General features: G+C 47.7%; 2 protein-coding genes across 2 annotated transcripts in view; both read left to right on the forward strand.

The window, feature by feature from the left end:
- Nucleotides 1-15219, forward strand: LOC140899946 (tumor necrosis factor receptor superfamily member 14-like). The gene is made up of 8 exons (XM_073316279.1): nt 1-321; nt 2761-2866; nt 4469-4594; nt 5739-5894; nt 8657-8747; nt 9744-9931; nt 11045-11061; nt 13266-15219. The coding sequence occupies exons 1-8, from the start codon at nt 313-315 to the stop codon at nt 13353-13355; spliced, it is 783 nt and encodes a 260-aa protein (XP_073172380.1). The 5' UTR covers nt 1-312; the 3' UTR covers nt 13356-15219.
- The window catches only part of LOC140899947 (tumor necrosis factor receptor superfamily member 14-like), a 25349-nt gene continuing 16352 nt past the window's right edge, over nt 13886-22882 (forward strand). The window contains exons 1-2 of the mRNA XM_073316280.1: nt 13886-13970; nt 20296-21750. Coding sequence (XP_073172381.1) covers nt 21742-21750 — 9 coding nt within the window. The 5' untranslated portion in view covers nt 13886-13970; nt 20296-21741. The remainder of the gene's footprint in view (nt 13971-20295; nt 21751-22882) is intronic.

Here is a 22882-nt window from a genome sequence, read left to right on the forward strand (position 1 = left end):
TGAGCCTTGGACTGAGTCGGAGTTGGTCTCCTGGCAGCTGCTGCTGCTGGGCCATCGGGCTTGGATTAGACCCCGAACCGGAGCAGAACTTTGGAATTGTGTCCTGAGAGCGGGCCCAGGGAGCTCCCTGGAGAAGGGGGCAGGGAATCCATGGGACGGACACCCCAGGTCAGGGCGCTGGCACCAGGCTCACCGAGGCCAGCAGTTTGCCAATGACCGGGACCTGGAGGCCCCGCTGAGCAGTAGAGGTCAGAGACCCAATGCCCTGCGGGGGGCAGAAGCAGACACACTCTGCGGTCTGTTCTCAGGACCATGCTCTGGGTAAGTTGATCACAAAAGCTCCTGAAATAAAATGGAGGTAACGAGATCGGACCTGCCCAGCAAACCCAGCAGAGAGACTGTGGGAGGTTTGGGGGTGCCTATGTGGGGGAGGGAGTGGAGGATGGTAGGGAGAGGGATTGTGGGAATCTACTGTGACTAATAAGAAGATCCCAGGAACTTGAATTTTTTACTTTTATCCTTTTTACAAACGCAAACTGCACGCCCTTGGCCCGCCGGAGTTTGGGGTTGTTTATTCCTTGGTTGAGAAAATCTCTCTGCATTTTAGAAGCTGTTGGGCTCCATCTGGTGGAAACAGCAAAGACCAACAAAAATGGATCTTAAAAATACAAGTTTTCCTCCTTCATTTAGTAGGAAAAAATACTGCTGGGAGATTTTGGTTTGTTCTCAAAAGCCTGGAGCTGGGGGCGGGGGGGGGGGGTGTAAGTGGATTGACTTTTCATTGTGTAGATTGGCAAAAGCTTTTTTTAACGGACACTGATTTTAGAAAAACAAGCAATCCTACCGCCAAAAGTTGCCATTTGAATGGGGAAAACTTTGAGGATTCTAAATGGACAATCGCTCGTTGTGGTGCGTTGTATTGAATTTGTTGCTGCTCTATCCCCATCGTTTGTTGTTTTGTATCTGCCATTTCCTCCCATGGTTTCCATGGTTGTATGGACGTGAGGGACAGGCCAGCACAGGAAATAACACTTGGCCCACACGGAAGCTGTGCTGATGGGTCTCAGTTTGGGGCTTTCCTTGGCCAGTCATATTGCTAATTTCAACTGTATTATAAGTACTTGGCAAAACGCACCATGGGTAAAAGGGAAAGAGAATATACGGGAAGAAAAAGGAATATGATTTCCAAGTGTCTAACAGGGTATCCCCCATGATTCTGGATTTAGAAAAATCATTACAGAAAGCGGCTTTAGCTGAAATGTCAAAGGCCACGTTCTATGAATCCAAACCCATCACTGTGATGCACATGATTAGACCCAAACTGAGCTAAGCACACACATGAGTCAGGGATGGAGGATCATGTCCCAGGGCTGTAAAGGCTGGATTCTAGCCAAACTAATGTCAGTAGAATTATTCAAGGTTTAAATGAGAGCAGAGTTTGACCCAGTATCTGGATAGTGGTACTGAGGAAATGGCGATGTAGGTGAGCGTCAGACACCATCGATTTGGTCATCTTAATGTAGTCTCTCTGTACAAATACACATCACACATCATTTGAAAGCTTCATATGTCCACTTTAAGATAAAGTATGATGTGGAGCTGTCAAGTGGTGCCATTACCCCAGAAGCGGAGATAAACAGTGACACCATGAACACATTAAAATTACCACTTTGAAATTTGCATTTGTTTCTGTTAATTGAATGACTCTATGTATTATTTCAAGAGATAAAATTGGATTTCTTTGTGACCTCAAAGCATCACAAGAATACCCTAAAGGGTAAAACAAAATATGATAATAAACTTGTATAAGTATCATGGAAATGTAAGAGTGCTGGTAACATTTCTAGTCAACATCATTATCATCTTGTTCATCATTATGATCTCCATTGAATGTGCTTGCACTACCAAAGTCTTCCTTGCCTTGGCTCGTACACAGTTCTGTCCTGGAGTGCTCGGCGGGCAGGCAGCGCGGCCCCCAGCCTGAGCCCCAGAGCAGTGGCTGGGCAGCAGGGCCCGCAGCCCTGGAGCGCGGGGTGGGCGGGCGATGCAAGCACTGGCTCCAGCCGCCCAGAGTCTCTGGCCACGGGCTGGCCCTCAGTAGCCCCAGCCCAGAGCAAGGGCGCCAGAGCCCTCCCAAAAGTCTGCAGGAGCGGTGGACCCCACCCACAGTGGAGGTGAAAGCAGCCCCCTGCCCATGTCCCGAGCCCCTTGCCCAGAGCAGGTGGAAGGACCCAGGCTTCCAGAACCCATGTTGTTGTTTTCCTTGTTGGAATAGCTCCTCGTTGGGTGTCAGGAGAGAGCAACTCAGCACATGACGCTTATACCCAGACACGACTGAGGCACATGCTCATGGGGTCATTGAAGTTATTGCAGTAACATGCAGTTTGCGAACGCTGCTTCCTACTGCAAAGGAAACATCAAAAGACACTTAAAGGGCCTGATCCTGCAGTGTGCTGAGCACTTCCTAAACAGTGCCCCCAACTCATATTGCTTTCAGTGGTGTCTCTGTAGCGGTGTGAGAGAGGAGATGGAAGCTGCTCTGTAGACACTAGAGCTCATTGCATCCGGGTCAGGGTTGAGAAGAGCTTGCTAGGAGTGTTGTCACTGTTGAATCCCCACCTTGAACCTGAGGGACACAAAATGCTTTAGGCAAAAGCATTGCAGCACTAATCAGTGCCACAGTGCGACCAGCTCCTTCCAGTCTGCTTTTGAGCCTGCATGATGCAAATCCAAAACTCTTTCTTCTTTTCTTCCCAAAAGATTTGTGTCGTTTTCTTGATAACACAACTGCCCCATTCTGAAGCTGTAAAATGCTACCCAGGCGAATATGAAACAAATGGCGAATGCTGTCCCATGTGCAGTGCTGGTAGGTACATATGATTGCTTCCTTAAAAATCAAGACCCTTCCCTAAAGAGTCCAATTGCCCGGCCTCCTCCAGAGACATTGGTCGCCTCTATTACTGTGAATCTGACTGGTGGTGAGGACACAGATCTCTCCATGTAAACATCTACATTGCTTGTTACTCACCTGTCAGTGGAGGACATAGAGAGGATGGTTCTTGTGGCCTGGGACACAGGAGATCCAGAAGGAGACGTACTGTGATACTTTGGGCAAGTCACTTTCTCCATAACACCTCTCTTCCTCACCTGTTGAGGCCTGTCAGAGGCCAGGTCAGGTAGGACCAGCTGCTGGCCTGCTCCCTTGACTGACTTCACTGCTGGGGAGCCAGTAAGCCGAGTTGCATCGCGGGGCAGTCACAGCACCCGAGTGGCTGGTGGATCAGCAGTTCTGAGTCCTGCTTAGCAGCCTGGCACCCAGAGCAGAACAGCGGCTGCTCAATGTGTACCCTGCCTGCAGCTGGGCTTGCCCAGCTCCTGTGTCTAGTCCTTGGTCCTGCTCTGTCCTAGCCCTGCTCCAGCCAGCTTCCGTCCTTACCCCAGCCCTGTCCTGGCTTCGGACCCCCACCCCCGACCCTTGGTTATGCCTCCTGACTGTGACTCTGGTTAACCCTTTGGCTTCTGACTCTTGGCTGCACCTTCTGAATACAACCCTACTTTACCCTGCGGCTCTTGCACTCGGCTTCTGTCACTCCAGTACTGACCATTGGCTTGTTCCTGGACCCTGCCTCCCGGACACAGCTCTGACCAGTTGGCTGAACTCTTGTTTCCAACTCTAGGCCTGACGGCCCATGGCCCAGATCTCTGCCCTGATTGACTGTAACACAGACAATACACTGTCCCCATTAGGATTCACTGTATTCACCCTTTGCCCTGCATCCGGGATCCCCCAGCCCTTCCCCAGCCCCTCATAGTCCCCTTCTATCAGGATCCTACTGATCTTTCCTCTGCACAGGGACCTCTGCCAGTCCCAGCCCAGCCACAGCCCTGTGCCAGGCAGCAGTCCAGCAGGCTGCTGTGGACACCAGGACTGCCCCAGCCCCTCACCTCTCAATCTACCTCTTACAGTACTAGAGGACTGGCCACAGGCAGCCACCTGACTTCTTAGTCCCTGGCCCTTTCTGGTCATATGATCCCTCCAGTCACTTGCTTCACCTGGGGATTCTCCATCCCCCTAGGAGGAACTACAATACTCAGAACTGCATCTTTTCCAAGATCCTGACTGGTCACAGTGGGGACACATGCATCTGTCAACGGTCCCGTATCCGGTACACAGAGTCTAAGCACGACTGTACTAGGGATACTGCTGATAAGGGAGGGGTGTGAGTTATGAGATTGTATCTGTTTACGCTGTTCCTGTGTTGTGCAGAAATAGAGGATTTCGGGTCTGGCAGTCTAGTTCTGAGACGTTTACCTTTTATTTCCAGTGGTGGTGTGTGCAACATGTAAAATCCACACACATAGTGTGTGCATTTGTCCTGCATAATGACCTGCTTTTGCAATCTCTGTATGAATGCATTAAATGTATTAGCCTAATTTACACAGGAGCTAATTGTTTTGTTTGCTTTAGGGACTAGGGTGGTCAAACATTGTAGAGAAAATAGCAGCACAACTTGCATGCCATGTGTGGACGACACATATACAGAGCATCCCAATGGCCTAACGGAATGCATGAGATGTAAACTGTGCGATGCAGGTAAGGAAGCTGCTCTGTGTGTGGGTGGATTTTAATTATTTTTTTCTGAGTTGTCTCCCCCGGCCCACACATACAAAAGCAGCCTAGTTGTTAGGATCCAAGACTGGAAGTCAAGAGACCTGGGTTCCGCTCACAGTTCTTACTGAGTTCCTTGCAGTCTTGGGCAAATCACGGAAGTGGAGATTTCTGGCACAGTGCATGGGCTTTAGTTGCACATCTTCCACTGATTAAGGTCTGTGGAATCATCCCAGGAGATTCTTCTCAGGAGGAAAGTGGATCTCTAGATTTAGCAGAAGAAGAACAAAAACAATAAACAATAATTGTAATCAAACATTTCAGATGGTATCGTTTGTCCTAGAGCAGCAGCACTGCACCCTCAGGATCTGGACTGTACTTGGGGAAGGTTATAACCTTCCCTTTCAGATCCTAGGTCCTGAGCAGTGGCTGAGGAACACGCAACTACCTCAGGAGGCGAGAGTGACATGAGTGACAGTGAGCAACCATTGCGCTCCTCTGTTCGTGGGGGAATTAGGGTCTGGTCCCCAGCATGAATTAGAACAGCCTGCAGGCTGCTCTAGTTTATATCAGCTGCCTGTGGCCACAAAGGCCCTCCCAGCTCAAGGGGATCAGCTGGGCAGCCAGGAGGAGAGGTTGTGTAGCAGGTGTTATGGCCACTCCAAAATCTCACTACAGTGGAGTGCTTCTCCAGTGACCAGCTGGCTTGGAGGTTGTGGTCCTTTATCTGTGGCTACTGGGAGCCTCATTCTCCACCGCCTTTGTCATTATTCACACCCTGCTAGACCCTCTGCTAAACTCTGCTAGATCCTCTGCAGATGAATGCAGAGTGGGTGCAAAGCACGATCTCAACTGCAGCTGTGTAGAGAACGCTGATTTGGTAGCATTTTGCATGCAGCCTTTGCACAGATGTAAATACAACACAAGGTGCAGGGCAGCAGAGAATCAGGCTCCAGAGGGTTCTGTTTACATGACAACACTTGTTAAATGGAGTCATCATAACAAACCCCTCTAGCTCCTGTGCCCTGTACCATGGATCAGCAAGGACTGGGGATACACATTAATTTTTGTATCTGCTCTGTTTAGTTCCCATGTAAATGTATTTGTGATGCATGTAACTTTCCTTTAGGAGCCAGACTGATAATAAAAGAAAAATGCTCATATACGAAGAACACCATGTGCGGCTGCGCCCCGGGGGATTTCTGCAGGCACATTGCAGGCCTGGACTGTGAAATGTGTCGTCCCTCCACCATCTGCCTGCCTGGCTCTATGGTGAAAGAACCTGGTAAGGCAACATAACTTCTGTAATACCAAGGGGAAACCCTGCAGTCACAGAATGAATCTGGAGCAGGGCAAACTGGTTGAGACTTGGTCCAGGTGAGACTGAGGTGATGCTGGTGAGCTGGGGAAGCAGCCGGAAGAGTGGCTGAGCTGTAGATGGGCCCCCCTCTTTGAGTGAGCGTGACTGCCAGTTGTAACAGCGTTGCACAGCTCCAGGGTGGTTCAGAGCACGTGCTGAGCCGGATGCCCAGGTCACAGCTGTGGTGAACAGCACTTCTTTCCATCTGTGCCTGGCCAGACGCCTCTGACCTCTTCTCCCTAAGGCAGGAGTCTCTGCTGAACTGTGCTCTGCCTGGGGCCACCCTTCGGACCCTGCAGAATGCAGCAGCCTGCTGACGGAGTGGAGTTGCCTGTTGGTACCATGTCGGAATTGGGTTTGACCTGTAGAGACAGAAGTGGTTTGGGTCCTGACTGAGATGGAGCTCCCTCAATATACGTGGGAGGCAGGGGGTGGGAGGGAGAAAGCTGCTAGGGGTCCTTCACTCTGGAATTGCTATTCCCTGCCCAGGGTCCTGCCCTAGAGCTGAGCTCCGGTCGTCTTCCAGGCCAGACACAAAGCTGCCATCCCCCTGCTAAACATGCATGAAAAATACAGGGGCAAGGTTGAGTGTCACAGGCTGTGATGAGCTGAGACTCCTCTGCGTGTCGTTGGACACTCGCATGATGCTCTTTCAGGCAGCAATTTGCATGAGGCCGTGGGTTTGCACTCACACATGTTGGCAGCCCACCTACGCAGCAGCAGACAGCAGTGTGAGTTCAGCTTCAACTTGCACACCAGAAACAGAGCTCCCTCAAGCACGCTTTTGGGCAGAGAATTCTGTTAGTAAGATAAGTGTGCTAAACACACCCTTTTCTTGAAACAATGCCCCCTTTGGAGCTCCTATGGTGCAACAGACTTGTTCAGCAACACATTTTCCACTGAAAAAATAACAGGAGGACTTGTGGCACCTTAGACTCTAACAAATTTATTAGAGCATAAGGTTTCGTGAGCTACAGCTCACTTCATCGGATGCATGTAGTGGAAAATACAGTGGGGGGATCTCGTTTGAGTCTGTTTTTGAAGTTTTTTGGTTGAAGTTCAAAAACACACTCCAATGAGAGACTGCTGAATTGGAATTAATTTGCAAACTGGATACAATTAACTTAGGCTTGAATAAAGACTGGGAGTGGATGTGTCATTACACAAAGTAAAACTATTTCCCCATGTTTATTCTCCCCCCTTACCACTCCCCCCCCCGCCGCTCCTGTTCCTCACACCTTCTTGTAAAGTGCTGAAAATGGCCCACCTTGATTATCACTACAAAAGGTTGTCCCTTCCTTCGCCCCACCGCCCCCCTCCCGCAGCTCTCCTGCTGGTAAGAGCTCACCTTACCTGATCACTCTTGTTACAGTGTGTATGGTAACACCCATTGTTTCATGTTCTCTGTGTACATAAAATCTCCCCACTGTGTTTTCCATAACATGCGTCCCATGAAGTGAGCTGTAGCTCACGAAAGCTTATGCTCAAATAAATTTGTTAGTCTCTAAGGTGCCACAAGTACTCCTTTTCTTTTTGTGGATACAGACGAACATGGCTGCTACTCTGAAACCTGACATTTTCTACTGGTGCAGAATCCCTGTTAATTACACTGCAGTACATCACTGCTGTAGACACATAAGTCCCTTTACAGAGAGAGAGGGTGTGGATCCAGGCCATGGTCCATTGGTAAGGCTTTTGATCAAGGGCACGTGTGAGTTCCAGACGAACCAAAAGTACCTCACGGTTCTTTGCTCCAGTAACTAATGAGCTTGACTGTCCAGCCAGCCAGGTGTGTGTTTCTGAAGGTGGATACTGCATGGGGTGATGTGAGGTTAACGCCCTGAGAGCTCGGCACTTGGAGATACTGGGATGGGAGCTGCTGTCGAAAAGCAGAGTGTGTGTTGTTGTTCCATTTACATGTCACCCAGGCTGTTCAAGAGCATTTCTACACTGCGACAGAAAGGGAGGTTGCAGAGAAGTGCAGAAAAAGGCAAAGAGGCGCCTTACAATGACATGCTAGGAAGGGACCTAATTATGTCAGTGTCAACAGGAGGTGGGAGGAGGCAGCCTGTCAGGAGCCCAGGAACCTGTGGGGCAGCCAGGCTCCTGGCAGGGAGCTGCCAGCAGAGCCAAGAGACCGGGCTCTCAGCTCCCCACACTGCCCCTCTTAGGTCAGTAGAAGCCCTCCTGGTTAGGACATGCACCACTGGCCCAAGGAGGGTAGTGTGGAAATGCACCACCGAGGCAATTACTGCGGTGGTTGTAAGTCGACCTAATATGTACATAGGTCTGCAAGTCCACGTCCCAAAACCCGATTGCCCTCCACCCCTGCTGTGTTCTGTTGCAGCTTTTGTGCTATTACACAACTTGGCACCATTATTTTGAGTCTTACTATTCCTTTGGGATGTTGGCCCTTGTAATGGCCCAGGTATGTGGGGCAGCAGGAGGTGCATTTTTCCCCATGTACCTGTGCTCTATGAGTACTGACAGATTTAAGTACAGGGCAGGAATAAAACACCAGCGCAGATCTAGTCTTAAAGTGCTAACTCCTGCACTGACCGAGATGGCTCTGCAACATGGTGGGGGTGGTGACAGTGGGGAGATGTGGATGGAGACCTTTCTGAAATCAAGGCTCCTGTAGGCCCCACATTCAGGAAAGAATTCAGTTATGTCGTCCTCTTTTATAGGCACAGAATTCCGTGACAACGTATGTGAGGTTTGCCCTGATGGAACCTTCTCAGCAACCAAGATGTCACGCACCTGTCAGCCATGGACCAAGTAGGTGACTCTGACGACACATGGCCTTTTCCCTTGCACTGACTTTACACGCTGCGTTCTCTCCTTTCATTCATCATTATTTCTTTGTACCTGAATTTTGCGGCTATAATTGACCTGGTTAGAGATGCCCTGAAGTTCAGCAGCTGGGAAACGTAACCCTAAGTCAGTACAGCTGTGAGCTGTGTGTTGGGGAAATCCTTTCCCCAGGAATCCCTTTCCATACCCTGGGCACTCTCCGTGGATTCACCTCGGGGCTGTTTATAACCGTGAGATGGGATGGCTGGTGGATTCCAACCACAGCCCCCTCTGCCAGATCCTCACTGCACAGAGCCCAGTGACATGGCAGAGAGACTGTGTGGATCCAGATCCTGGGCCACCCATGCAGTGTAACAGCCCCAGTTCCATGGCCAGAGAGCCCCATGGCCACACAGGAGCGGGGAGGGTTTGCAAATATAAAGACTTGAAAACCAGCTCCTTCTTCGATTATCCACCAAGTCCTAAAGACCTTTCTGCCTCCTTGGCATGGGCAGCTGGGGGCCAGTTCAGCCCCTGACGCAGGCTCGGTCTGTTCTGAGGCCGACCAGTGGCCATGGCTCGGAGCTTGGGGCGACAAAAAACCTAGAGCCAGTGACACAGGCATTAAAAACACAGAATCCTACGCTGAGGTGTGGGCAGGTAAAAACTTCTGAGGTCACCACAGTCAATTTATTGTCTTTGTATTTTTCAGTCTAATCGTATGTTCTGTTCACTATTTGGGCCCTTATAACTTAATTTTCCAATGTGTAGGTTTCTATTGCTCAAAGGGCGCAATCCTACATTGAAATGAGTGGGAGTTTGGCCTGTCCACAGACTGCAGGGTCAGAATCTGGATGGGGTCTTATCATATTTGATCCAATATATTAAAGAATCCACCTGGCAGAATGATGGGTGCCCCGAGACAGTGGGAAGGCTGTAGATATGCTGAGATGTTTAATAACTTATCTTCCTTCATCTTAGGTGTGAAGAGGAAGGGATGACAGAACTAAAGGCCGGGACAGCCACTTCTAATGCCGTTTGTGTACAAAAAGGCCTTTCTGTCAAAGCGATAGCATTGATAATTGTCCTTCCAGTGTTACTTGTACTTCCAGTGGCTGGAGGAATAGTCTTTTTATGGCGGAGGAAGAAGAGGAAAAGTGAGTTAACACGTAAGTAAGAAAAGCGTGGGACCTGTGAAACCTGTCAAAGGGTCTCTAAAGGGGTCAGACTGGCAGAGTTCATACTTCCCACATTGGTCTTTGTTTCACCCTGGAACATGCCAACCTGTAACTGGAATTGCCTCTTCAAACTGAGAATCCTGTGAGAGTCTAAATCTCTCTTCTTTAAAGGGTTGCCTGAAAGACCCTTTGCTGACCCTAAATGTGACCTACTTTACTGGGTGAACTGGCTGGTCCCAGGCCAGGGGGCTGCGCTATCGCCCCAGCTGCAGTGGACATGCCCCCAGCCCAGCTCGGGAAGATCCTCTCCCTCCCCAGCTCATGGCCAAAACCGGCCTTTTTCCCAGGCCAGGTTCTGCAGTGGCTAGAAATACCAGCTGTTCACATTCTCCAAGCGACCTGGACCAGTTCTCCCCTCCTGATGATCTTTCCTGCTTGTATCTGATCTGTGTTTACAAAGTTCCCTTTTCATTCACTGTGGGAGCAGGGATGTTAATGGAACGGGAGTTTGGGCTCTATTCATAACCTGTTACTCCTTCAGAAATAAGCATCTCCGTTTTGCCCCATCATTTATCCACCAAGAGAAGAACATGTTCTCAGGTCTAAGAGAGAACATTGTTTACTGGTTATAGCTGGGACTGGGAATCCGGACTCCTGGATAATAGTCTCAGCTCTGCCAATGACCAGAGGTGTGAATTTTGGCAAATCGCTCAATTTCCCTCTGCCGTAGTGTAGCTGTTTGACATAATGCCCACCTTATAGCTTGCTGTTTGCAAAACTCTTTGAGATCCTTAGAGGCTAGGTGCTGTATCAATGCAAAGCATTGTTAGAGCCCAGAATCACATTGGATTAGCATTGTCACGTAACCACCTTCCTCTCCAAGCGGGGTGATTCCTCAAGATGCTACTAAGTGTAGTGCAAAGCGCAGTTAGAGCAGAGTGGGGCCACGTTTTGCAGATGTGCACACATATGGCCCCATTGAATCGCAGAGAGCTGTGCATGTGTCTAAGGGCAGGACTTGGCCCTGGGACATTAATACATAAACGTGTCAATACAAAATGCACCAGACTGTTTTCTGACGCAGTTGTTTCTTTTTCTTTGCAGCTGCACAGGAGACAGGGGTGAGTTGTCTTGTCTTTTATTTACTATGCACAAGACCTGGAGCAGGGGTTTGCTTGAGTGTCTCTGCCATGGCTATGTCTGCTTGCTGCAAGTGTGTGTGTGTGTGTGTGTGTGTCACTATGTGACTTCGGAGCAAGTCACTTAAACATTATGGTCCAGATCTTCAAAAGTATTTAGGCTCTTAATGTCCATTGATTTTAAAGGTATTTAGGCGCCTGATTTCAATGGAAGTTAGGAACCTAAATATCTTGGGGGATCTGGGTAAATATGCCTTACTTTCTGCATCTGTAAAATGGGAAAACTACCCACCTTAGGGGATACCAAAGACTTGACTCTTCCCCCCACACTTACACATGCATACTCTGTGGCTGTGCAAAGCCCGGAAAGCAACAGAGCAAATTACCTGGGCTGTGCGTAGACCATGATTTGCTCCATGATGTTTGTGAAGTGATTTGAGATCCCTAAATGGAAGGTACCATAGGAGTGCAAAATTCGGCGTTAAACGTGCCCCAAGGTCAAGGTCCCCACTATTTGGACATCTATCATCCAAACAATGTAATGAACCTTTGTAACAGGTGGCTCTGAGTGATAGCAAACTTTAAAGCAAAAGAATCTTTAACGTCTGAAGTTAAAATGGACTTTTTTCCTTTGTCTTTTGGCCCTTTAATCTCCCAGGCGTGCCACCTGAAGCCTATTTCCCAAACTGCTTAAACATACATGAGACAGACAAGGTGGGTGAGATCATATTCTTTCCTGGACTAACTTCTGCTGGTGGTTGACACAAGCTTTTGAGCTTCACAAAGCTCTTCTTCAGGTCTGGGAAAGGTAACCGGACCACCACAGCTAAATACAAGGCGGGTCAGATTTTGGTGAACCTCTTCCAGTGCACCAGCTGCCCCAACAACTATGTGGACGATACCAGACAATCACTACACTCTCCAATGAGGTCACACTCAAAAAATTATAAAAGACACCCTTGTGTGAACACTTTTCACAAAGCAATCACTCCCTATCTGACTTATCGTTCCTCGTCCTCGAAGGAAACCTGCACAAGACGAGCCTGGGAGCGTAGGCAAGGTCTGCACTACAAACTTACATTGGTATCACGAAGTCGCTCGGATGTGAAAAATCCCCCCCATCCCCTCCGAGCGACATAGTTACACCAACCCAACCCCTAGTGTAGACAGTGCTATGTCGATGGGAGGACTTCTCCTGCCAGCAAAGCTACCGCTTCTCTTGGAGGTGGATTAACGACGCCGACAGGAGAAGCTCTCCCATGGGCATAGTAGTGTCTTCACTAAAGCGCTTCAGCAGCTCAGCTCTGCTGGTGCAGCTTTTTAAATGTAGACTTGCCCTTAAGTTCATAACTCTGCTAGACCCTAAGGGCTTGTCTACACTGGCTGGGAGCTACACCCCTCATGGGGGTGGTTTTTTTTTTTTTTTTTAGAGCCCTCGAGAGCTCTCTCCCAGTGCTCTGCTGCGACCACTCAAGCCACGTTAAAGCGCTGTCACGGCAGCACTTTAGCATTGCCAGTGTAGACTAGCCCTAAATCATGGACTCAGCAGAGACAGCGGTTATACCAGTCCTTACAACTATTTGTAACCTCCTAACCCTGCTTTGTCCTATGACTTGCAGAGGTGTTAATTTCCCACTTTGTTTAAATAGTGTATTGCAACATGTGTTAACTTCTTACCCTTAACAATCTATCTCACCTTTAGCTGTTACGCCCTGGTTATCTTTCCCAGACCTGAAAGAGAGCTCTGGGAAGCTCAAAAGCTTGTCTCTTCCATCAACACAAGTTGGTTCAAGAAAAAATATTACCTTACTTACCTTGTCTCCCTTTCAGCATATTTGATTTGGAAATGGGCTTCTCAAGAACAGTTGCTGTTTTATTCCGGGTTTATCGATATCTTTATGGCACTACACAGTTTAAGATGATGTGAAATTAGCTAGTTACAAAGTCTAAGATCCGTCCAGCAAACTGGACACTTTTTATAGGAAAAAATGATGCCAGACAGTATAACTTTTTGTTCTAAATGGGGAACGACATCAATAAGGATTATAATACTTCATCATAATGATTAAGAAAACAAACTCTAAGAAAGAGAACTCCAGCAGGTGTATGGGTCAATGTACCAGCCATTTGATTGTTAGTAACTGAATGTTCAAAATGTCTTTGTTTTACTTTGTCATATTTTAAAGGATCCGTCTAAAAGACAGGCAGAGAGAACTTTGTTGCAGACTTCAGAGAATGGGACTGAAAACATGCCTACTCAGGAACAATGCCAATGACAGAAGTTCCACCGCAAACAGAAAACCACCTCCACGAGAGGCGTACAGATCTTACCGCTGATCCTTTTGCGGTGATGTGCAAGTGGAGACGTGTTCTTCCTGTGAAAAAAGCTTTTAGCCTCCAGAGAATATCCCACAGTGCCTAGGGTGATCACTCTGGCCAGCAGCTCTGATGCTCTGAGGCCAGGTAAACCAATGTCTGCCCCTTCCCCTGTAAAGCCACGGGAACTCCCTTTCCTGTTTTGTTTGCAAGTGCTCATCTGGCCAAGTAACCTTGGCTGCTCCACAGAGTGAAGGATCGCCCGCTTGGACCCTGTGCTTACCCCCACTTACCACAAGACCTATAGTCAAAATGGGGAGAGCTGCACTGTGGGATAGCTGCCCTCACTGCGCTGCTCTCATCGGGGATGGAAATGCTGCAAATGTAAACACTCTCTGACGCCTGTGGAAGTGAGTACAGAAACCAGCACTTTTCTTTCACCGGTTCCCTATCACCGGTGAAACTGTCAGCGCAAAAACTCAAGTGTAACCATACCTTCCACGAACACTTACCTGCTATCCAGGACTCTCTACTGGACCAGTTGCTCTGATGACTGTACTGGACCAGGTGACCAGGTAGTCAACATGGATTTTATACATAGCTTTAGTTTTATAACAGGGCCACAGAGATGTTGTATTGCTGTAAATATTAACTCTTAATATACCTTCTCTCTGGGTGACATAAAATCACAGGTAAGAAGCATGGTTGGAAATAAAGCTAAACCTTTTTAATAGTGAAGTTTGGAGGGGGGACTGCACGATCTTGCTTCCCTTGATAAAGCGGCAGTCAGATGGCTGGACAATCTAGGTATGGATTTGTGATGCGTATGAAAGAAGAAGACCGTGAAGTCACATTCACCCCAGAGCAACCTTCCTGTCAGTGGGGATAACGGGTTGTGAAGCTTCATTCATTAATGTATTTAAGGACTGCAGTGCTTGGATGAGGGGCGTTACCACAGAGAAAAGCAGCATGATTATTATTCTGTGGCATGGTAGAAGTGGGTCTTGCGGAGGGATTTGAAGGAGAGTGCTGTGGCCTTTTCGATGAGTCTGGAGCGATGAACCAGGTATACAGGAGCTGTGGAAGAAAGAGCCAAGGTGCTTGTGGGAGAGGCAGATGACTGGGTGATGGAGGCTGCCATTGTGGGAGGCCTGGGGATGCTGGGGGTAATGCAATAAGATACAGGAGCAGACAAGTAGGGAAAGGCTGCGTTATGAGGAGTCTTAAAGGTAGGGAAGAGACCCTTGTGTTCTATAGAGTGCTGAAGGATGAAAAAATCACTGTTGCAAGGTGTCTGGTGTCGGTGTCTGGTGTCTGGTGTCGGACTCCTTGTTTTTGTGAATACAGACTAACACGGCTACCCCAGATACTTGATTAATGGCTCAGATACCTTCTCAGTCACCTTCTTGAGTTTTCTAGGATGTATTTCATCAGGCCCTGATGATTTGAAGACATTTAACTTGTCTAAGTAATTTTTAATTTGTTCTTTCCCTATTTTAGCCTCTGAGCCTACCTCCCTTTCACTGGCATTCACTGTTCGACGGCCAATTGCCACTCCACTTTTTGGTGAAAACGGAAACCAAAAAGTCATTTAGGACTTCTGCCATTTCTACATTTTCTGTTATTGTTCCCCCCCTCCTTACTGCGTAATGGGCCTACCCTGTCCTTGGTCTTCCTCTTGATTCAAATGTATTTGTACAATGTTTTCTTGTTACCCTTTATGTCTCTAGCTAGTTTAATCTCATTTTGTGCCTTGGCCTTTCTAATGTTGTCCCTACATACTTGTGTTATTTATATTCCTCCTTTGTAAATTGTCCCAGTGTCCCCTTTTTGTAAGACTCTTTTTTTGAGTGTCAGATCGTTGAAGAACTCCTGGTTAAGCCAGGGTGGTCTCTTGCCACACTTCCTAACTTTCCTACAGAGTGGGATAGTTTGCTCTTGTGCCCTTAATTTCTCTTTGAAAAACTGCTAAGTCTCTTGAACTGTTTTTTCCCTTAGACTTGCTTCCCATGGGATCTTACCTACCAACTCCCTGAGTTTGCTAAAGTCTGCCTTCTTGAAATCCATTTTCTTTATTGTGCTGTTTTTCCTTCCTACCCTCCCTTAGAATCATGAGCGCTACCATTTTATGATCGCTTTCACCTAAGCTACCTTCCTCTTTCAAATTCTAAACCCGTTCCTCCCTATTTGTCAGAGTCTAATTTAGAATAGCCTCTCCCTTAGTATCTTTCTCTGTCTGCTGAAATAAACACTTGTCTCCAATACGTTCCAAGAACTTGTTAGATAATCTGTGCCCTGCTGTGTTATTTTCCCAGCAGATGTCTGGGGAGTTGAAGTTCCCCTTCACCACCGAGTCTCATGCTTTGGATGATTTTGTTTGTTGTTTAAAAAAAAGCCTCATCCACTTCTGCTTCCCGGTTCGGTGGCCTGCAGTAGACCCCGACCATGACCTTTCCCTTGATTCGTTACCCCTTTTATCGTGACCTAGAGCCTTTCAGCAAGTCTGTCTCCTATTTCCATCTGATCTCAGTCCAAGTGTCGACATTTTTAATATATAAGGCAACATCTCCTCCCTTGCTTCTCTGCCTGTCCTTCCTGAGCAAGCTGTACTCATCTATACCAATATTCCAGTCACTTGTATTATCCCCACCACGTCTCTGTGATGCCAGCTATCTCATAGTTGTGTTTATTAACTAGCATTTCAAGTTCTTCCTGCTTATTCCCCATACTTTTCGCATTAGTATACAGACATCTAAGATACTGATTTGATTTCCCCCCCTATATTCTCTCTTGTCTCTTAGTTTTGGACTGATGTTGTTGACTCTGATTCCTTCGTCGTGGAGCCCTCATAAATCAATCTGATAAATAAAGGCTGCACCGTCTATTACAGTGTGTGCGGCACCTAGCCCAATGGGGCCTTGATCTCAGCTGAGGCCTCTACCGTAACACTAGTAATAACGGGTCTTCCAAGCAGGGACTGGGCCTTGGCTGCAGAGTGGACCTGTGCATGGGGGAAAAATTCCATGCCTACCCAAGGCTTGCAGCTGGGGTGGGGGGGCAATGCTCCCCTATGCCCCTCCAAACTACACCCATGTGTACAAACTACACCATCATGCGGCATTGTGGTAGTATTCGTAACCTATAAAAGCCCTTAAAGGAAAACGTTAGACAATGTCTATGCTGCTACTTTTGCAGACTGAGTATTTTAACCTTAGGGCTCTAAAACACCTACAAGAATTTAAAACCAGATTTCAAGAGAGCACTTCTCCTTTTCCACCACCAGCAAGCAGTCTCTCAAACTTTGGCCAGAGATAAGAGGGAGTCTGTTTTTGGAGATACATCTACCCATAAATGGCTGGGCTCAGAGCCTTAGGGGAGGGCCTGTTCAATAGGAATGCTAGGGAGCTGTGCTTTAGAATCATAGAATCATAGAATATCAGGGTTGGAAGGGACCTCAGGAGGTCATCTAGTCCAATCCCCTTCTCAAAGCAGGACCAATCCCCAATTAAATCATCCCAGCCAGGGCTTTGTCAAGCCTGACCTTAAAAACTTCTAAGGAAAGAGATTCTACCACCTCCCTAGGTAACGCATTCCAGTGTTTCACCACCCTCCTAGTGAAAAAGTTTTTCCTAATATCCAACTTAAACCTCCCCCACTGCAACTTGAGACCATTACTCCTTGTCCTGTCCTCTTCTACCACTGAGAATAGTCTAGAACCATCCTCTCTGGAACCACCTCTCAGGTAGTTGAAAGCAGCTATCAAATCCCCCAAAATTCTTCTCTTCTGCAGACTAAACAATCCCAGTTCCCTCAACCTCTCCTCATAAGTCATGTGTTCCAGATCCCTAATCATTTTTGTTGCCCTTCGCTGGACTCTCTCCAATTTATCCACATCCTTCTTGTAGTGTGGGGCCCAAAACTGGACACAGTACTCCAGATGAGGCCTCACCAATGTCGAATAGAGGGGAACGATCACGTCCCTCGATCTGCTCGCTATGCCCCTACTTATACATCCCAAAATGCCATTGGCCTTCTTGGCAACAAGGGCACACTGCTGACTCATATCCAGCTTCTCATCCACTGTCACCCCTAGGTCCTTTTCTGCAGAACTGCTGCCTAGCCATTCGGTCCCTAGTCTGTAGCAGTGCATTGGGTTCTTCCATCCTAAGTGCAGGACCCTGCACTTATCCTTATTGAACCTCATCAGATTTCTTTTGGCCCAATCCTCCAATTTGTCTAGGTCCCTCTGTATCCTATCCCTGCCCTCCAGCGTATCTACCACTCCTCCTAGTTTAGTATCATCCGCAAATTTGCTGAGAATGCAATCCACACCATCCTCCAGATCATTTATGAAGATATTGAACAAAACTGGCCCCAGGACCGACTCCACTTGACACCGGCTGCCAACTAGACATGGAGCCATTGATCACTACCCGTTTAGCTAAGGTGAATTGCACAGGGTCGGAGGGGTACGTGCAATGCATGCTGTGATGCAATCTTCCTCTGCTTATATCTATGCTGCGAAGATAATTTCCCTGGCTTGTTGCTTTTACCACGTCACTGGCTCCCCTGCTCCACTGCATCAAACACAACTTCTCCCTGCTCAGCCTAGTGCCATGCTGCCCATCGTCTCTCATGTACTATCCAGTTGTTAAAAGGAGGACTTGTATCACCTTAGAGACAAACAAATTTATTTGAGCATAAACTTTCGTGAGCTACAGCTCACTTCATCGAATGCATTCAGTGGAAAATACAGTGGGGAGATTTATATACATAGAGAACATGAAACAATGGGTGTTACCATACACACTGTAACCAGAGTGATCACTTAAGGTGAGCAATTACCAGCAGGAGAGTGGGGGGGACGGATGGACGGACCTTTTGTAGTGATCATCAAAGTGGGCCATTTCCAGCAGTTGACAAGAACGTCTGAGGAACAGTGGGGGTGGGGGGGAATAAACGTGGGGAAATAGTTTTATTTTGTGTAATGACCCATCCACTCCCAGTCTCTATTCAAGCCTGAGTTAATTATATCCAGTTTGCAAATTAATTCCCATTCAGCAGTCTCTCATTGGACTCTGTTTTTGAAGTTTTTTTGTTGAAGTATTGCCACCTTTAGGTCTGTAATCGAGTGACCAGAGAGATTGAAGTGGTCTCCAACTGGTTTTTGAATGTTATAATTCTTGACGTCTGATTTGTGTCCATTTATTCTTTTACGTAGAGACAGTCCAGTTTGACCAATGTGCATGGCAGAGGGGCATTGCTGGCACATGATGGCATATATCACATTGATAGAAGTGTAGGTGAATGAGCCTTTGATAGTGTGGCTGATGTGATTAGGCCCTAGAATTTGCAAACTGGATACAATTAACTTAGGCTTGAATAGAGACTGGGAGTGGATGGGTCATTACACAAAGTAAAACTATTTCCCCATGTTTATTCCCCCCCAACCCCACTGTTCCTCAGAAGTTCTTGTGAACTGCTGGAAATGGCCCACCTTGATTATCACTACAAAAGGTCGTCCCCCCCCCCCCCCGCTCTCCTGCTGGTAATAGCTCATCTTAAGTGATCACTCTGGTTACAGTGTGTATGGTAACACCCACTGTTTCATGTTCTCTGTATTTTCCATTGAATGCATCCGATGAAGTGAGCTGTAGCTCACAAAAGCTTATGCTCAAATAATTGGTTAGTCTCTAAGGTGCCACAAGTCCTCCTTTTCTTTTTGCGAATACAGACTAACACGGCTGCTACTCTGAAACCTGTCCAGTTGTTGATTCTCGCCCATGCACCAAGTGTGTGCGTGTGGAAGGGGGAGGGCTAAACCCCTTCTCGGGGCCTGAGCCCCCCTGACTCATCCACTATCACTCAGTGAGTCTCTGGGTCTGCATCTGATCCCAGAGTCAAGGAAAAGGCATGAAACCTGCCCTCCACAAGGGGTTAATATTGGTTTGTCAATCACCTGACTTCCTTTCCTGGTGGCCTAAATCCTTTTTTTTTTCTTTTTTTTTTTTAAACTGGGGAGTTGCTAGGCAGGATTCCAATATGGGCGGGCCCAGCCTGATTTTTCCCATTGGTGTATTTTTGTGAATGGGTGACTGTCTTGCCAGGTGACAGACCCCTCTTCCTCTGTCGCTGTAATTGGCAGAAGGGGTTGAACAGAATGTGATTTTTCAATTGGCTAGATGAGACTTGTTGCTAGGCAGAGTAGCCAGCCCATTGTTGGGGTACTAGGTTGTGTCTTTGCTGGAGAAAAACAGGTATGTTTTTATATGCAGGTAATTATCTGGATGTAAAATCCCAACGTAGCCATGGCACAGGTAGTTTTTACCTCCATGTGATCCTTCCAGGGTCAACACTATGTGCCCACTATACCGTGGGTTTCAGGGGTGCCATTTCAGATTTGGGGGGGGCAACTTTAACTGTGATTCCAAGGGCAACTTAGGGACCTGAAAACTCTACTCATCAGTTGTTTTTTTTCCAGATAACTTCAAACATTAAGAAAATTATATGTTTTAAAGTTGAGACAAAAACGGAGACTTCTGAGGTATATTGGGGCCACTGCAGGCAGGAAAGAAAAATCAACAGGCAGAGGTGCTCTTCCTTTAGAAAGAAAGTTGGAGGGTCAAATCTTCTAGTCCTTAATCAACTAAAACTTCTATTGCAGTCATATTGGCTCAGGGACTAGATTTTCTGGCATATTCTGAACAGTGCTCAGCACACAGATGGTGCCCAGTGAATAATGCAAATCATGACAATAATCATCGACTTGATGGACTCAGTGGATGGTGTTTCTGTTCTTTGTTCTGGAATTGGCCTGAGTACAGCTGAAATCCTAAGAATTTGTGGCATAAACACATCTGATACTCGTACTTTCTCGTTTCTTTCTTTTCTCAAACTCAGAACAAAAAATGACTGAACAAAATGGTTTTCAGTTAAAATGTAAAACTGCACAGCAGCCATTGCTCTACAACCCAGCATGGGGCAGAACCTGCCACCCCTTCGAAGTTAAGTGATCTCCTCTCATCTGACTCTCATTCTCCATCCTTCCTAACCTCTGTGCTGCTTTTCATGCTGTCAACCATGACATCCATCCTGGGACCATTTGCAGGAGTCTCAGAGAACTGGCCGCCTTGGTTTTGCTCCCATCTATCAGAGTCGCTGGATAGGGAGCTAGCCCTGAAACACCTGGGTTCTACTCCCTCCAGAGACTTCCTCTCTAACCCCTGGCCAGTGCTGTAAGGACAGAGGTTTTTAGGCACCCAAAGATACAGCTTGGCATCTAATGGGGTTTGCAAAGCACCTAACTTTCTAAGTGCATTTGAAAATCTCACTAGGTGCCTGAAAACCTTTGAAAATCTGGCCTTTAAAAGGCTGTGTGTGCCTCAGTGCCCCACCTGTACAATGGGGATAACAGCATTGCTCTACCTCACTGAGGGGCTGGGAGGAGAAACAGATTAGACGTTGTGATGTGCAGCCTCAGATACCATGGTGATGAGGCCACATAAATACCACAGACAGAGTGGGAGCCTCTCTATACATGGCTAGCCCCGCTCTGGGTCTGACCCCGTCTTTTCATCTACATCCCCAAATCTCCCCCTTTTCTGAATGTAACCTTGGCTCAGTGCTTTGCTGTATTTTTTCTTCCTCCCCTGTTCTCTCGAACACAACCCCTCCTCCCTCTCCCCCCTCCACAGAGGGATTTCTCTTTTACAGGCTAAACTTCCATACCCTTAATCCCCAGCCCTTTCTTATCTTAATCACCCAGCCTCTGTTTGTAAACAAAATCCTGACTCCCTGCCCCAGGGGCACCTCTCCTGTGCACAACCTCACACTAACCCCGTACTGTAGTGAAGAGCTCCACCTGGGAGCTTGCACACCTCCTGTATGAAACTGGGGGGGCTCTGGCCCTCCCCTGCCCCCCGAATTGGCGCCCTTGGTGGGTTGACTTTAAGTATCTCTTTCCGTATAACAACACAGTATAAGCCTGAAGCCCAGCCCATTGGGATAGTCCCCGCCTGCTTGTCTAATTGCACTTTCACTTTTGAGTTGGGCTGGGTCGGAGCTGGTCTCTTGGCTGCTGCTGCTGGGCCTGGATTAGAACCGGAACCAGCCCAGAACTTTGGACTTTTTGTCCTGCGAGCAGGCCCAGGGAGTTCCCCGGAGAAGGGGGCGAAGGCTCCAGGGGACGGACACCCCAGGACAGGGCGGTGGCACCAGGCTCACTGAGGCTTGCAGCTTGTTGCCAATGATCAGGACCTGGAGGCCGCGCTGAGCTGTAGAGGTCAGAGACTCCATGCCCTGCGGGGGGGCAGAAGCCCACACACTCTGCGGTCTGTTCTCAGGACCATGCTCTGGGTAAGTGGATCACAAAAGTTCCTGAAATAAAATGGAGCTAATGAGATTGAACCTGCCCAGCAAACCCAGCAGAGAGACTGTGGGAGGTTTGGGGGTGCCCATGTCTACTGTGACTAATAATAAGATCCCAGGAATGTGAATTCTTTACATTTACCCTTTTTTTGCTAACGCAAACTACACACCCTTGGCCCGCGGGAGTTTGGGGTTTATTCCTTGGTCGAGAAAATTTCTCTGCATTTTAGAAGCTGTTGGGCTCCATCTGGTGGAAACAGCAAAGCACAACCAAAATGCAGTATAACTTTTCTGCCTTTATTTAGTGGGAAAAAAACACCGCTGGGAGATTTTGGTTTGTTCTCATCAGCTGATACTCAGCCTGGAGCTGGGGGGGGTCTAAGTGGATTGAGTTTTCAGTGTGTAGCTTGGCAGAAGTTTTTTTTAACGGACACTGATTTTAGAAAAACAAATAATCCGACCCCCAAAGTTGCCATTTGAAAGAGGAAATGTTTGAGGATTCTAAATGGACAGTTGCTCGTTGTGGTGCTTTGCATTGACTTTGCTGCTCCAACCCCATAGTTTTGTTGTTTTGTATCTGCCATTTCCTCCCATGGTTTCCGTGGTTGTGTGGACGTGAGGGACAGGCCAGCACAGGGAATAACGCTTGGCCCACACGGAAGTTGTGCTGATGGGTCTCAGTTTGGGGCTTTCCATGGCCAATCGTATTTTAGTCCTTCCATTTTGGGTGTTACAGTGTAAACTGAAGCTCGTGCTAAGTTCAACTGTATTCCGAGCACTCGGCAAAATGCATCATGTATAAAACATCCTTGCTGCAGAATTTGCGGCTTGTCCTTCACTCTCTCCCTGTTTGGCAAGACCTTTGAAGTGGTAAGCGTCCTTTGTTTTGATAACATTAAACACAGATTTTTCCCCCCCAATACTAGGTAGGGATGACACAGTGACACATCCTGTTACTGGGTGTACAGCAGGAGGTATGTCTCAGAAGTCAGGAATATGTGTCACATATCGCATGCACAGGTCTGAAGCGACGCTGGGCAGTTTTGCTGGTGACGGTGCCTGTTTCAATCCACATGTTGTCTGTGTTCCATTTTTGGAAAATAGTGAGAAGCAAGGAGCA

Source organism: Lepidochelys kempii, chromosome 18, assembly GCF_965140265.1.
Source record: "Lepidochelys kempii isolate rLepKem1 chromosome 18, rLepKem1.hap2, whole genome shotgun sequence".
In the NCBI taxonomy this organism is placed as follows: Eukaryota; Metazoa; Chordata; order Testudines; family Cheloniidae; genus Lepidochelys; species Lepidochelys kempii.

What these genes read in the sequence shown, in the direction of transcription:
- LOC140899946 (XM_073316279.1), top strand. An exon ending in CTGTCCCATGTGCAGTGCTG is followed by an intron (nt 2,867 to 4,468) that starts GTAGGTACATAT and finishes TGTTTGCTTTAG; the next exon opens with GGACTAGGGTGGTCAAACAT. An exon ending in ATGTAAACTGTGCGATGCAG is followed by an intron (nt 4,595 to 5,738) that starts GTAAGGAAGCTG and finishes ACTTTCCTTTAG; the next exon opens with GAGCCAGACTGATAATAAAA.